This window comes from Spermophilus citellus (assembly GCF_964194105.1).
Source record: "Spermophilus citellus genome assembly, chromosome: 7".
In the NCBI taxonomy this organism is placed as follows: domain Eukaryota; kingdom Metazoa; phylum Chordata; class Mammalia; order Rodentia; family Sciuridae; genus Spermophilus; species Spermophilus citellus.
The window spans coordinates 68,185,531-68,201,122 of record NC_138188.1 but is presented as its reverse complement, the minus strand read 5'-3'; the positions used below and the strand labels follow the sequence as shown (position 1 = coordinate 68,201,122).

The 15,592-nt window shown below is 38.3% G+C and overlaps 1 protein-coding gene across 1 annotated transcript in view; it reads left to right on the top strand.

Annotated features, from left to right (window-relative positions):
* The window catches only part of SPATA16 (spermatogenesis associated 16), a gene marked incomplete at both ends in the record, with an annotated part of 242,557 nt that overhangs the window by 208,843 nt on the left and 18,122 nt on the right, over positions 1–15,592 (top strand). The window contains one exon of the mRNA XM_081302727.1: positions 2,433–2,516. Within this exon, the coding sequence (XP_081158853.1) occupies positions 2,433–2,516 (84 nt within the window). The remainder of the gene's footprint in view (positions 1–2,432; positions 2,517–15,592) is intronic.

Genomic DNA, 15,592 nt, shown 5'->3' with positions numbered 1-15,592 from the left:
AAACTGGGAAAGTGTAGGGTGAATGTCTGGTTTTTCTTTGCTCACATGGACTAGTTTCCATTTTTCATAACAACAACTTTGTGATGTATTAAAGACAGAAAGGAACTGACTATTCATATTGTGTATCAGGCTTTTTGTTTTAATTTCAAAGAAGTGTTTCTTAGACAACAAGATATATAATCATATGATTCTCTTCTAGGGAAAATGAGAGGACAAAAGAGATACATATATAGAAAAACAACCACAAAATAATCACTTCTAGTACTACCAAATATTGAAAGGACCTAAACAGCACATACTAGTACATTTATGTAAATCAATAAAACATTGTTTATTTGGGAAAAAAATGTAGTTAGTGAAAAATAGCTGCTTTTTAAACTGAGTTTACTAGTTAACTCAGAAAACCAGACCTTTTGGCTTTATACAGACACAGTCATAACTAGTTGAGGGAATAGGTCACAAACAATTTTCAAATAGATGTGTGTATTATAATCATAATTAATATTAGAAATTGTAGCACCTTGTATGAAAAACAATTATTAAACAGTTAGCTGCCCATTCAAGGAAAGGTAAAATATACTCTATGTAGAGATCCTAATGTGTTCTAGGGAAGGGCTCTTTGCTTTGAAGCTCTAATTGAGAGTAGCTAAAACTAATTATAGACCTGAATTGACTTCACATAGTACAGCCCGAACTGATTTCCTGTAATCTTCAGATAACTAAAAGAACCTGCCCTTTTTGAGCTTTTAAAGATATAACCAAGAAATGATCTGCCAGGATTTATAATGTTCATCTAAACCGGTTTAGAGTGTATTAAATAAATACTGATATTCAGAGTAAGTATATAAAATGGTCTGCCTTGCCAAATAATAAAACTGTATATACCAAAGATGAAAACTATGAAGTAAATCTATTAATCAAAGAATTACTAAGTCAAAACTGGCAATAAGACTTTCTAAACCTTTAAGGTTGTGTGCAGAACACCTTCTAAAAGGCTAAGTTAGTGTTTATCCTGCCATTTATAAGGCATTCAGGAGTGCAGTAAGTTTGGAGCTTTCAAAGAGCATATTATAGCCAATTTTACATGATCAATGCTCCTCTGAGATTAGAGAAAACAAAGAAAATGTTAATTTAGGAAGCCAGCAAAATGTTGATCCTGTCTTCCTGAAAAGCACATTCAAGATTTAAATGAAAAATACAGGGGAGTTCACTGCACTTAAGTCTTCTTAACCAAACATCTATTTTTTTTTTTGGGGGGGGGGGGGTGGGGATGCTATTTTCCTGCTGGAAATACTTATTTTTCAAAATATACATAGAGCCCCAAACTAGTGTTATTGACATCCCTTCCTAATATGCAATTATTCAGTATCTGAAACCTTGGGAAATGGAATTTCATGGGATATTTTTATAATTTATATGCTCACAAAGAAAAAAATTAGATATATATGGATATATATGTGCAAGCAAGACATTTGTAAAGTATGTATCTTGCAAGATCTCATCACCTTCAGTAATAGATTTTACTTTTCAACTTCCAAGTATGGGTTAACTTAGAAAATAAATCCTAGTAATACCTTGTACAGTGCTATATCAACAGTGATTGCTCAACAGAAGATATTTGAATGACTCAACTCTGCCCTCCTACGCAAGCTTTGCAATATCCAAAGGCAGAGAGATTATCAAAGGGTTCATACTGTGTGAGGTCACAGTGAACTGAACCGGTATCTGTTCTTTTTTTAGAGAATTTTTTTTAACTATGAATATCACAAGGCTTGATGAAGCTTTAATTTTGCAGCCACATACACATCGTGTGTACAGGATTGTTTGCAACTGGAATATTCCAGGTACCTCTTCTGGGCAAAGTGTAACATGTTTAAAACTTGCCTTTGGCATCTAAAAAAAAAAAAGAAAGAAAAAAAAGACTTGATTATTTCAAAATTTTAACAAAGAAAAGAACAGTGAAAGAACCTAAATGAGCTAGATTCTTTAAGAGGCAATAAAACAGCACAATCTTAGTATTGTCCTCTAGTGAGCTTTTGCGTGATGCCTAGAATTATGATACATTAGCCTCAGGAGAAAACACTCAAATGCATTCATGTACTACATGCCATTTCCTGGGAGAATTAACTACTGCCTTCATTCTTTACAAGCCAAATCTGTTTTTAACAAAACATCAACATTTACTACATTAAAACCTATACGTTTTCTACAAATTTTCAAGAAGAATCTTTCCATTGTTTCAATATTTTATGTCTGCAATAATACTCAGTAATGACTGAAGCAAAGATGAGGTGGCAGTGTTCACTGTGGGAAAGATGAGTAATAAAATCATCAGCGTACAAATGATTTTTTAATTAGGTTTTAATCTGTGTATTTAGAGAAGTTATTTCTGTGTGAATTCCACACTGATAATTTTTATCTTGGTGCCACAGCTGCAGTCGCTAATGGCAGATGCTATGGACACCCTTGAAGGAAGAAGAAGCGATAAAGAACGTGTGTGGAATACAATCCAAAAGGTAAAACTTTGAGCTGAAGGAAAAAGATATATTATTCTCAAGGAAAATGTCCATCTTGGGTCAAATCTGTTTAGAAGATAAAAAGAAAGGAAAAAGGAAAGTTCTTTAGTTTATATTCTGTTTTCTTCTTTAAGTAAATGCAGCTCTCTCCCTGAGACAAAACCAAAATCAAATATGGATTTATTTAATCTGTTCCCTCGGGTCAGCTTCCTTTCCAACAGACTGGTCATATGTTTTCGTGAATCTGCTTATTTTCATATTGTTTGAAAGTGTCTGCTTCTCCAATATTGGTTATGAGAAATCTTTAAAGCCTTTTCATCAGTATTTGAGTCCATTCCCCAACTGTTTTCCCCAGTTTCTGTCACTTGAGAAATAATGGCGGGGCTGGGGTTATAGCTCAGTGGTAGAGCACACTACCCAGTGGTAGTGTAAGGCACTGGGTTCGATCCTTAGCACCACGTAAGTAAATAAAATGAAGGTAATGAGTTCATCTACAACTAAACATTTTTTTTAAAGAAATAATGGCTACATTTCCTAGAATGGTGAGTAACATGTTGGTGGTTAGAAGTGGAGGAACATTCCTTCCTTGGCCACTGGAGCTCAAATGCAACAAGCAGAGTTGCACCTGGACCCAGTACTTGAGAGAGTTGTGTGACACTAAAGGAGCACAGAGAAAACTGTAAGCGTCTGTAGTGTTGGGTCTCCAGTCCAGCTCCAGGTAGTAACTTCTGACAGTTTGCTCCCCAGTCTCCTCCCATCACTGTCAGAACCCAAAAAGGGAGACTGGTGTCAGGAGATGTGGAAAGAGCAGAACAAAGAAGCCTTCATTGAAGAGGTAACCAACATCCCTGAGGGACTCTGGTACATCTAAGGAAGTACATGTCTCCTGAAATCAACTTATTTGTGCTAAGATACATATAAAACATAAATCAACAGAACTGAGCAAATATGTGTTGCCTATCTACTGTGCTGGAAAGCACCCTAGGTATTAGGGATATTGGGCTAAGAAAAACAGACATGGCCCCTACCCATAAGGATGGGCCATGCCATCTAGACAGCTACTTATATGTTTATTGAGTATTACAGGAAAAAGGAGATATTCAGGGACCTGTGGCAACAGATAGCAGGAGAACAGCCTGACCTGGGAGATCAGAAAAATCCATCTCCAAGAATGTGATGTGTATACAATATTTCAAGGATGTCTCGTAGTCATCCAGGTAAAGGGTGAGATTTCCAGAGGGAGCAGTTTGCTCCAAGAGCACAAAGAAAGTGTGGCATGTCACAAAGCTGACAAAAGACTAAAGTAAAGAAGATATTTCAAAAAGAAGCACAGTGGCAACTGAAGTCACGTCACAGGTCTTATAAATTGAGCTAAGGATGCGGAATGTTTCCAAGTATATTTATCTAGAAAATGGATTGAGGACAACTGTAGAGCCGTGGTAAGAATAGTTTAAGGGGCTCCAGAAATGTGTGGAGGAGAGTTATTAGAGATGAGGGTCATCCAGGGGAGGTTTGGTGGTGGCTTGATTGAAGGCAGTGGGCGAAGAGGAGAGAAGCAGACAAACAAAAAAATATTCAGGAAGCCAAAACTGTAGGCCTTGTTCACTGTTGGGATGCTGGAACTGAGAGAATACTCAAGGTTAAAAAGGATGCCTAGCGATTAGGCCGGGGATAAGGAGATTTGTTAATGCCATTTCCTAAGGAAGGAAATTGTCTTGGTTTTTGGCTGAGAATATAAATTCCTTTAGAGTCCAGTCAGAAGACAGAAACCATACTAAATATTTGAATAATTCAATATGAAGAATGGTTAACTAACTATGAAACTATTAATTAGGTAACTGAAAAAGCAAAGTAGAATAGTAAGTTTTCATAGAGGAAGCAATTAAAGAAAGCAACCACCATCCCTCAGGGCTAGGGAACCAGAGAAGGAATTGGAATGACTACAACTTAGAAATTTGGAACAGGGATCCTACTGAGCCAAAACTCAGACGTCTATTAGAAGACCCTGCTCAGCTCCTCCTGGTGTCACTCAGCTCAAAGGAGCGGTCCTGATGAGCTGGAACCTGGACCTCCCAGAAAGTCTAACTTGTGGAGAATGACAGGGAGGGAAGTGATAATGGGGGTAATTCTGCCACTTCAGGGAAAACTACATTCCCCTGCTACTCCAGAAAATAATGTGTATTTCTGGATTGAAGATTTGCTCAAGAGATGCTTACAGGAACCCCCAAGCAGACAAAAGTAAACAAGAAGCAGAGAAGGGGAAAGTCCTTTTTTTAATTTATTTTTTAAATACATGGCAATAGTGGAATGCATTACACTCATTATTACCCATATACAGCACAATTTTTCATAACTCTGTATATAAAGTATGTTCATGCCAAATTATGCCATTATTACATGTACTCTTTTTTTGCATTACAATTCTTAATACACATATATACCACAATTTTTCTTATCTCTGTTTGTATATAAGGTATGTTGACACCAAATTCAAATCTTCCTACATATATTTTGTATAATAATAACCCTCACATTCCACCATCCTTGCTATTCCCCTTCCCTTTCCCTCTCCCTCCCACCCCTCTTCCCTATCTAGAAATAATCTTCCTCCCATGCTCTCCCTCCCTACCCCACTTTGAGTCACCCCACTTATATCAGAAAAACATTCGGCATTTGTTTTTTTTGGGATTGGCTAACTTCACTTAGCATAATCTTCTTTAATGCCATCCATTTACCTGAAAATGCCATGATTTTATTAATTTATTTTATTATTTTATTAATATTCCATTGTGTATAAATGACACTTTTTTATCCATTCATCCACTGAAGGACATCTAGATTGGCTCCACAGTTTAGCTATTGTGAATTGTGCTGCTATAAACATTGATGTGTCTGTGTCTCTGTAGTATGCTGATTTTAGGTCCTTTGGGTATAGTCCAAGAAGAGGAATAGCTGGGTCAAATGGTGGTTCCATTCCCAGATTTCCAAAGAATCCTCATACTGCTTTCCAAATTGGCTGCACCAATTTGCAGTCCCACCAGCAATGTATGAGTGTACCTTTTTCCCCACATCCTTGCCAACACTTGTTGGTGTTTGTCTTCATAATAGCTGTCATTCTGACTAGAGTAAGATGGTATCTTAGAGTAGTTTTGATTTGCATTTCTCTGATTGCTAGAGATGATGAGAATTTTTTCATACATTTGTTGTTGATTGTATATCCTCTTCTGAGAAGTGTCTGTTCAGTGAAACAGGTGGTATCACTACACCAGCCCTTAAACTGTACTACAGAGCAATAGTAACAAAAACAGCATAGTATTGGCACCAACATAGGCTGGTAGACCAATGGTACAGAATAGAGGACACAGAGACTAACCCACAAAATTACAATTATTTTATATTAAACAAAGGTGCCAAAAGCATGCACTGGAGAAAAGATAGCATCTTCAACAAATGATGCTGGAAAAACTGGAAATCCATATACAACAAAATAAAATTGAATCCCTATCTCTCACCATGCACAAAACTTAACTCAAAATGGATCAAGGATCTAAGAATTAAACCAGAGACTCTGTGTCTAATAGAAGAAAAAGTAGGCCCTAATCTTCATCATGTGGGGCTAGGCCCCAACTTCCTTAATAAGACGTCTATTGCACAAGAATTAAAACCAAAAATCAACAAATGGGACGGATTCAAACTAAAAAGTTTTTTCTCAGCAAAAGAAATAATCTGTGATGTGAACACGGAGCCTACATCCTGAGAGCAAATTTTTACCCCTCTCACATCAGATAGAGCTCTAATCTCTAGGGTAAATAAAGAACTCAAGAAGATAAGCACCAAAAAAAAAAAAAACCACAAATAATCCAATCAATAAAGGGAAAGTCCTTTATTCCTCCTCTAGTGCTCATTATTGCTAAACAAAGAGTTAGCAAAGCAAAAATGGGGTTTGCAGAGTGCCAGCATCATAGAGCAGACCACAGAAGGGTAGATTCACAGTTGAGAGACTTGGGGTAGTAATAGGCACAAAAGTCTATTGAAACTGAGGTGCTGGCAAGATACCCAAGGGAATGTACAGAAACCTAGAGTTCTAGATAAAAAGAGTAAAAGAAAAAAGTGGGGAAAAAAAGACTGAATAGAGACAGAGATTTCTTAGTCATTGGCCAATTGGTATTAAGTGAAATCATTTGAGTGGGTGATATTACTGAGAAAGAGTGTACAAAGTAAAGAAAGGAAAGCTTTGAAGAGCACATTGCAAATATAGGAAGAGAAACCTACAAAAGGAACTAAGAAGGGCTAGTAAAAGGGATTAAGCGAGAGGTCAAACAAACCCAGTGCTAAAGACTGGGTTGTCAAGCAATGTAAGCAAATGTTTCTGCGGACCATAGAAACAATGTTTAAAATGGGGTCAGCAACTAGACCCCTGTTTCTCATACTATACAAAAATCAACTCAAATGGACCCAAGACCTAGGAATTAGACTGGAAACTGTGCCACTCCCATAAAAAAAAAAATGTAGGGTTAACATTCCAACATACAGACAGGGCAAGGATTTCCTGAACAAGACTCCTAAAGCTCAGGAAATAGTGTCAAGGATTAATAGATGGGATAGCATCAAATTTAAAAGCTTGTTTACAGCAAAGAAAACAATTGAGAATGTGGAGAGGAGCTGGAGTTGTAGCTCAGTGGTAGAGCGCTCACCTAGTGCGGGTGAGGCACTAGGTTTGATCCTCAGCACCACGCAAAAATAAATAAATAAAAATAAAGGCATTGTGTCCACATACAACTAAATATACATTTAAAAAAAAAAAAAGAATGTGGAGAACCTACAGAATGCAAGAAAATCTTCGCTAACTACTCTTCTGTTTTGCTCAGCTTTTTCACTGCTGTGCCCAACAGACCTGACAAAAACAACTAGAGGAGCAAAAGTTTACTTCAGGGCTCATGGTTCAGAGGTCTCAGTCCATAGACAACTGGCTCCATTCCTCAGGGCTTGAGGTGAGGCAGAACATCTTGGCAGAAAAGTGTAGTAGAGGAAAGAAGCTCAAGACATCACCCCAGGAAACAGACACTAACTAAGCTCAGCTCAAAAAATATATTTACCCTAAAGGCACACCCCAATGACCCACCTCCTCCAGCCATACCCTACCTGCCTACAGTCATCACTCAGTTAATTCTTATCAGGGAATTAAAACACTGATTGAATTAAGGCTCTCATAACCCAATGATTTCACCTCTAAACCTTCTTTCATGAGCTTTATATAAGAGCTTTCAGGGGACAACTAGTATGTAAACCATATTATCTTCTGACAGAGAATAAATATCAGAATATTCAAAGAACTCAAACAACTTACCACCAAAAAAAAAACCAAACAACCCAATCAATAAATAGGCAAATGAACTAAGCAGACACCTCTCAAAATAAGAAACACAACAGCCAACAAATATATTTTAAAAGTTCAACATCTTTAGCAATTAGGTAAATACAAGTCAAAACTACACTGAGATTACATTTCATATCAGTCAGAAATGGCAGTAATCAAGAATACAAACCATAATAAATGCTGGAAAGGAACACTTTTACACTCTTGGTGTAATTGTAAATTACTATAACCACTATGGAAATCAATCTAGAGGCTCCTCAAAGACTAGGCATGGAACCACCACATGACCCAGCTATACCACTCCTCAGTATCTATCCTAAAGAATTAAAGTCATCATACTATAGTGATACATGTATGATCATGTTTATAGCAACACAATTCACAATAGCCAAATTATGGAATCAACCTAATGGATAAAGAAAATATGTATACACACACACACACACACACACAAATGGAGTTTTATTCAGCCATAAAAAGAATAAAATAAAATTATGTCATTTGCAGGAAAATAAATGGAACTTGAGAGCATTATGTTAAGCAAAATAAGGCAAACTCATAAAGTTAAGGGTTGAATGTTTTCTTTCATATGGAAGCTAGAGAAGAAAAGGAAGAGAAAGGGGTGGGGGTCTGGGTAGCTCATAAAAATGGAAAGGAGAGCAGTAAAGTGACCAGAGGAGGAAAAGAAGGAAATGGAAAAATGCTGGGGAATGACATTGATCAAATATATTGTTATATAATGTACATGTATTAATATGTATCCATGAATTCCACTATTGTGTATTGTATATACCAATAAAGAATATGGGAAAAATAAAAATCAACATTCCTTATCCAAATATATTTTGATAATATAATATTTCTTTGAAAATATTCCTAATAAAAAATATGTTAATTTAAAAATTATTCTTAAATGAAATAAAATGGGGTCAGTAAACAACACTCTGCAAGTCAAATCTAACACACAACCTACTTTTGTCAGTAAAGTTTATTGCATACAGCCATGCCAATCATTTACATATCGTCTACATCAACTTAGCTAAGTTGACTAGTTGCCACAACCACTGTTACAGATCACAAAGTCTGACATATTTACTATCTAGCCCTATACAGAATAACTTAGCTATACTCTAATTTAGAGCATTATCCTTCCCAGAAATATTTGCATTAGTAAGTTAATATTTAAATTTACGAATCCAAGTGATGAAAGGGCAACAGTCCAATTATTAAATTGCAGAGACCAGCCACAAAGGTGGAAGAGTACAACATCTATCTGTATCCTGTAGACAACTACTTATTCCAGCTCACTCTAAGCAAGCGTTTTGGATACCCTTGTTCATAGGAATGCTTAGCCTGTGGTTTCTCATTCTGTCCCTAATTCAGTTATCTATTACTGCTTAACAAACCACCCTGTTACCGTTTGGATGAGAGGTGTCCCCCAAAAGCTCCTATATTAACGCAAGAATGTTAGGAGGTGAAATGATTGGATTGTGAGAGCTGTAACTTGATAATCAGTCCATCCTCTCGTGAATGGTCTGCATTGCTAACCATAAGTAGGTGGGGTCTGGCTGGAGGAGGAAACAAGGGGACATACCCTGAAAGGACGCATCTTCCCTGTGGTCTCTCCTCTCTCCCTGCTTCTTGATTGTATCCTGAGCTGAGCAGCTTTCCTCTGCTGGACTCTTCCCCCATGCTATTATGCCTTACCTTGGGCTCCAAGCAATGAATCCAGCCATCTATGAACTAAGACCTCTGAAATCATGAGCCCGAAATAAACTTTTCCAACAATTTGATATTATCAGACCTCTATGTTGACAATACCACTAGGTAGCTCTTGCAATTACTCTCTGACAGTTCGATCTAGTGGCTTCTGTGCATGGGTTAGAGCCCTGTGAAGGCGGGAATGGTCTGCGCTCCAAAATGGCTGCTAACATAGCTGACACTTGGCACTTATCAGCTGGGGCAACTGACTGGAATGCCTAAGTTTGATCTCTCCACATGAATTATGCTTTAAACAGCATTGCAGCTGGGTTCCAAAAGGAACTATTTCCAGAGATAGGAAGTAAAAACTATCAGTCCTCTTAAAGGCTAGTCCCAGAACTGTCAGAGCAACTCCACCATATTCTATTGGTCAGAGCAGTCACAGACCAGCCTGGATTCAAACAGCTGGGGAATAAATTAATGAAAAGGTGACATGCGCATTCAGTGAGAGAATGAAATAATGGCGACCATCGTCCAGACAATGTAGAGTAGCAGAATGGCTCTGTGACCCCAGATGGAAAAATACCTTCGAGCAAGAAGGAGTTGGGAAGATGGTAAAGTCAAAGCATCTCAGGCCTCGAAGATTGTGACACAACACAGCCACTGCACCCAACCACTGGGTGTCTAGAAAGACTCACTGGTGAGCAGCCAATCTTTCCAAATTAAAAGACCTGGTAATGATCATAGCTTTCTAAATGGAAGCTCCTGAGAGGTCTTTAGGAAGATGTGAATGGGAAGGAACAGGGTGCCAAATTTTTCCCAAGGGCTTTTAATTTGGTTAATGTGACTCCACAAAGGATGATCGTATCACTTTCAGACAATTCCGGTAGCAAGTAAGTAATTTCCTTTTACTGCTACAGAGTTAATTTGCGTGTGCAGGAAAAAAAATAATTAAAAAAAAAACCTAATTGTACAAGCTACACTGTGTTCTGATCTCACTAGAAGTTGATATCAACATCACCACCTCTGAGATCTGTTATCTGTAATAGAAACAGCTGTTGTACCTAATGAAAACACTTGAAATTTTCATCTGAAGCAGCAGAATTATAGCAGAAGCTCCTAGTTCCACATAGTTAAAGGGTCTGTCAGAATCTCCATTACCTAACACAATTTTCTGGGCTCCACTTTGTTATAGGTCTATAAAAAACCTATCAAGATGAAATCTGATTCATGAGAGCTGACCTCCTGTCTACATTTTTTTTTTGTTTTCTTTGAAGTTTCTCTAAGAACCCAAAAAGAGAGGGTATGAAAACTGTCATTTTTCCCCCTGATTCATCAGAATAATTGTTTTGGTTTGGTTTGGCTTTGCAAAGTATTCCATTTGTACTAAATAACTCAAGATAGATAACTTATGTTGGTTTAGCTACATAGACACAAAATTAGGTAAGTTGTATTAAAAAACAAAAACGAGGAAAGGGGCTGGAGCTGTATCTCATTGGTAGAGCGCCTGCCTTGCATGTGTGAGGTACTGAGTTCGATCGTCAGCACCATATAAAAATAAATAAAGATATTGTGTCCAACTACAACTAGAAAATATATTTAAAAAGGGGGGAAGGTACATAGGTTCATTTTCTTACGTCAGAAAATTCCCATGTCATAGCATATTTAATTAAATGTATCATACTTTTCATTGTTTGAGTCTATAACAAAAGTCCCTAGGAAGCACACCCTTTTGCATCCCACAGATCCCACACTGCTCCTTCATGGGTTCACCCAAAATTTACTGGGCTTCTCTCCTGCATCAGACTCTGTCCTAGACATTGGAGATGCAGCCATGTAACAGCAGTGCCATTGCAGTGTTTGTTTCCTATTGAAGTAGGCAATACAGGACCTAAGAGAAATAGAGAATATGTGATAAAGTAATAAATTCCATGGGGGGAGGAAGCATAATAGGAAAATGAAAAGGCCCAAGTGGGGGAGAAAATCATGCAAATATCTGGGGGAGATCATTCCAAAAGAGGAAAGAGCATACGCAAACCCCTGGTTGAGTATGCTGGACATGTGCAAGGAACAGCAAAGAGGGCAGGGTGACTGGAGAGCAATGAAAGAGGAATAAGGTGACATGAGAGAGGACACAATACTTTGCAAAAACAAATAAAACCTCAGCACTCTAAGATGCCAAGTGGAGAGTTAGAAATTGATTGAAGGGGGCAAGGGTAAAAGCAGGGACACTAGTAAGTATGTTATTGCAGTGATCCAGAGGAGTGCTCAAGGTGGCTTGGACCTTAAACCCTGCTGGTGGCCCTGCAGGTGAGAAGTGGTCAGATTCCGTCTTCTATTCAGAACAACAGCAAAAGCTTATTTAGTGAAAGAGGCTAAAACTGTAAAACAAACAAACAACACTCTGAACCAGAAATTAGTAGAAAAATTAGGTCTGTAATAAATCAGGTCAGATGTCACTTCCCTCCTCTGGGCCTCAGTTTTCTTGTCTGTAAAATAAGAGTATTGGACTAGAAGATTCTCAAGCCCTTTATCAGCTCTGAATGAATGGGTCCGTTGAAATCCAGACCACCAAAATTGAACAATAAGAGTTAATATTTACTGAACTCTTAATATATAACAACAGTCTCCTTTTCACTACACATTTATAAATTCACTAAAATAGTAAGTGTATTAAACAGAGAAGTTTAACAGTTTGACTAAAGTCACACAGCCAGTAACTCTCAGAGCCAAGACTTGATGTGATTTTGAAGCATAATCTTTATTTGATAGAAGCCCAAAATTTGTGCTGCTTGAAAAATTGAGTGACAAGCACTGTATGATGGCTGAACATTCTAGTATGAGTCCAAGTGGCAAACTAAAGTGACCTCCAGCCAAAGTGAAGTTTGGCCATGAACTAACCCACTTTATAATCAATTCTCAAAATAAAGTTTTTCAATCCAAGCCAAAGAAGTCACTGAGGAATTTTTGGTTTAGTTTATCCTTATAACCCACTTGTGTATGATCCTGCTTCTCTGTTCCTTTATTTTGCATTTATAACCAGAAAGAATACCAAGCTTAAATCTGCAAATCCTTGACCTTTAATTCAGCTCCCACTCAGGCGCCCTCAAGCAAGCCACAGCCTCCTGAGAAATGTAAGGTGTTGATACCTGTTCCACTTTCAGATTCAACAATTTTGTGTTATTCACCATTGAATCCTGATACCCCTTCAAGTCTTAGGAACTAGGTCTGAAGATAAATAGAACTAGGTCTGAAGATAAATAGAAAAAACATCCTCATTCCAGCTATTAAGTTGGAACACTCCTCTTTCTCCCCACCAAGAATCAAACAGTAAGCAACTCTCTGCAATCAAAAGGAAAAGTTCCTTGTTCTTCATTTACAAAGCTCAAGTGTCTCACTGAGAAGATCAGCATTTAACCTGGTAAAACATATGTCTTGTTCTACTATGCCTCTGGATCACTGATTTGAGACTAAATGAGGAAAAATAAACTTTGTTATTTTAAAAATGAGAGAAATGCTCTGCAATATAATCACGGAGCCTGTGAGTTTTTATGAAGAGAAATGCTACTTTGAAATTTCACCTAGGATCATGACATACATCAATGAATCCTACTGACATGGTGTAAGTGGGTATCTTTAAATCATCCATGTGAATGCATTCAAAATTATTTACCTTTTTGTGTTCCTTTTAATCTCAGATCTTTAACTTATAAATCATACGCATTGTCATCATACAGAAATGACATTCACTGATAGACTAATTTGGTTATTTCGAGTCATATGTCACTTAGCAACTTTGCTCTACTCAGGACTGTTGACACAGGCAAACAAACAGGGGAGGATACAAATTTGGGGAATGGGGCTGGGGCAGTCAGGTTGAGGAAGAAGAGATGAAAGCAAATGGGAACATTTTATGTACTTTCCCCCTCCACATTCAAACCTGAACCCTTCCAGAAACTCTTCAGAGAGAGATTGCACACAGGGCACTATCATTCACCGGCCAGTCATTTGGGCTGACAAATATGTGGTTGGGTTAGTCCTTCTGAGAGTACTGCTGTCTTTTCAGAGATTCAGCAGTCGTACCATTCATTTGCAAAGCAGTTTTTCCAGCAATCAGGCTTTTCCTGTGTGTCTTGTTCTTTAAGGAGTCTCCGCAGATTTATTGCAATTGGATTGTGAATCTTCCAGCTTCTGGTTATGGGCTTCCTCATTAGCATATCCCCAAATTCCTTTACAGTGTGTGCTCTGAGCACCGCTAAGCAGTTCTGTCCATGGCATAACGCAGCTCAAGTAGGTAAGCCTAAGTGCTCATATTGCTGACCATGCTGGGGAGGGAGGAAAAAACTGCAGGCAGGCAGGAAGGGAGACAAGGCCCAAAGAGCTGAACGATGCCAGTCTCCTGGGATAAATCATCACAATTCTCAGGATAAATTGAGTCTGTGCCAATGGGTATCCAGGACAGCCCCCTCTAGTGGAGAAGCCTTCAAAAATCTCTGGCAGAATGTAATGATTGAGCCTTGGGGCACGCAGACCTGAAGAGGAGGACCCCATCCTTCAGTGTTACACACAGCAAAGCCAACTGTAGCCTGAGGAGTAGAGAAAGTCAAAAGCCTGAGTTCCATCCAACTCCCTACCACAGTGAAATGCTGCAAATCTAGATGATGAGTTGCAGTTACCACTTATGCCTATCTCCCTGTCCCTTGACCAGAAGGGGAAAGTATGGAGTACATTTGTTGTATCAGTCAGCTTTCCAACATTGTGACAAAATACTTGAGGTAATCAATAAGGGAAAACATTTATTTTGGCTTAATTTGACAACTTTTAGTCCCTGGTGGCTTGGCCCTCTTGCTTTGAGCCTGTGGTAGCACAGTTTATCTTGGTAGGAGAGCACAGCAGAGAAGGCCCGTGTTACTTACCTCATAGCTTCTGGAAAGCAAAGGAAGAGACAGGAAGAGGCTGAAGTCCCAGTGTCCCTTCCAAGGGTGTGCTCCCCATATCTAACTTCCTTTCACAAGGCCCCTACTTAAAGTTCTGTCACCTCCCAATGGTACCACAGGCTGGTGACTAAGGCTTCAACACATTAGGCCTTTGGGGAGATAATCAAGACCCAAACTGTAGTATTCATTAAACATTTTCAGCAGCTACATCTGCCAATCACCCATTTCCCACCTGTACTTGGCCTTGCCTCCAAAACTAAGCACACCTCTTTTATATCCTTGGTTTACTGAACTACTATCTTTCAAAAAGTTTGATGATTTGGCAGGAAATTTCTATAGTGGAAGAAGTATTTCTGTGCAAGAGTCAAATCCTAACACGGCCCTCATCTAGGGAGCATGTACCAGGAGCTTAGCCATTTTTATATAGAATTTTTTCAAAGTGCAGACAGAGCTAATATGATATCGTGCACATGGACCTAATAAAATATTTTGCTACTCAACAAATTATCAAGCTATCTTTCTGTCTGAAGCTTGTTTCTGATTAACTATAACAATTGAAACAAGCTATAGAAAATTTTACTTCATATAAATAAGTTAATATTGATGATGATGAATGTTATCAGTGATTATTATTGATCTCCTTATGTGCCAAGCTCTTCAACACATTATCACATTTAATGATTGCAACAACCCTAGCATAAAGACATCGTTATCTCTCCTTTGAAAGAGGAGGAAAAAGAGATTTGTAAAATTAACAAAGAAACAAACACAAGTTTGTAGTGCTAGGGTTTGAGTCAAAGGCCCTGTTCCCAATCACTCTCTGAAATATTTATGTTTAAACAAATGCAATTGCTAAAAGTCAATGGCACGAAGAACACTGACTAACCTAAGCGCAGACCTGTAAGGAAGCCAGTGAGACAGGCTTTGAGTCTTCTTTGTGGCAGTGAGTGGGATAGAAGTATCAGAGTCTATTGCAGGCATCCACCATCCTTCTCTAGAGCACAGCCTACTGCCCATCTGGACACTTACCCACATTGCTTTGTAGCAGCTGCCTGGCCAAA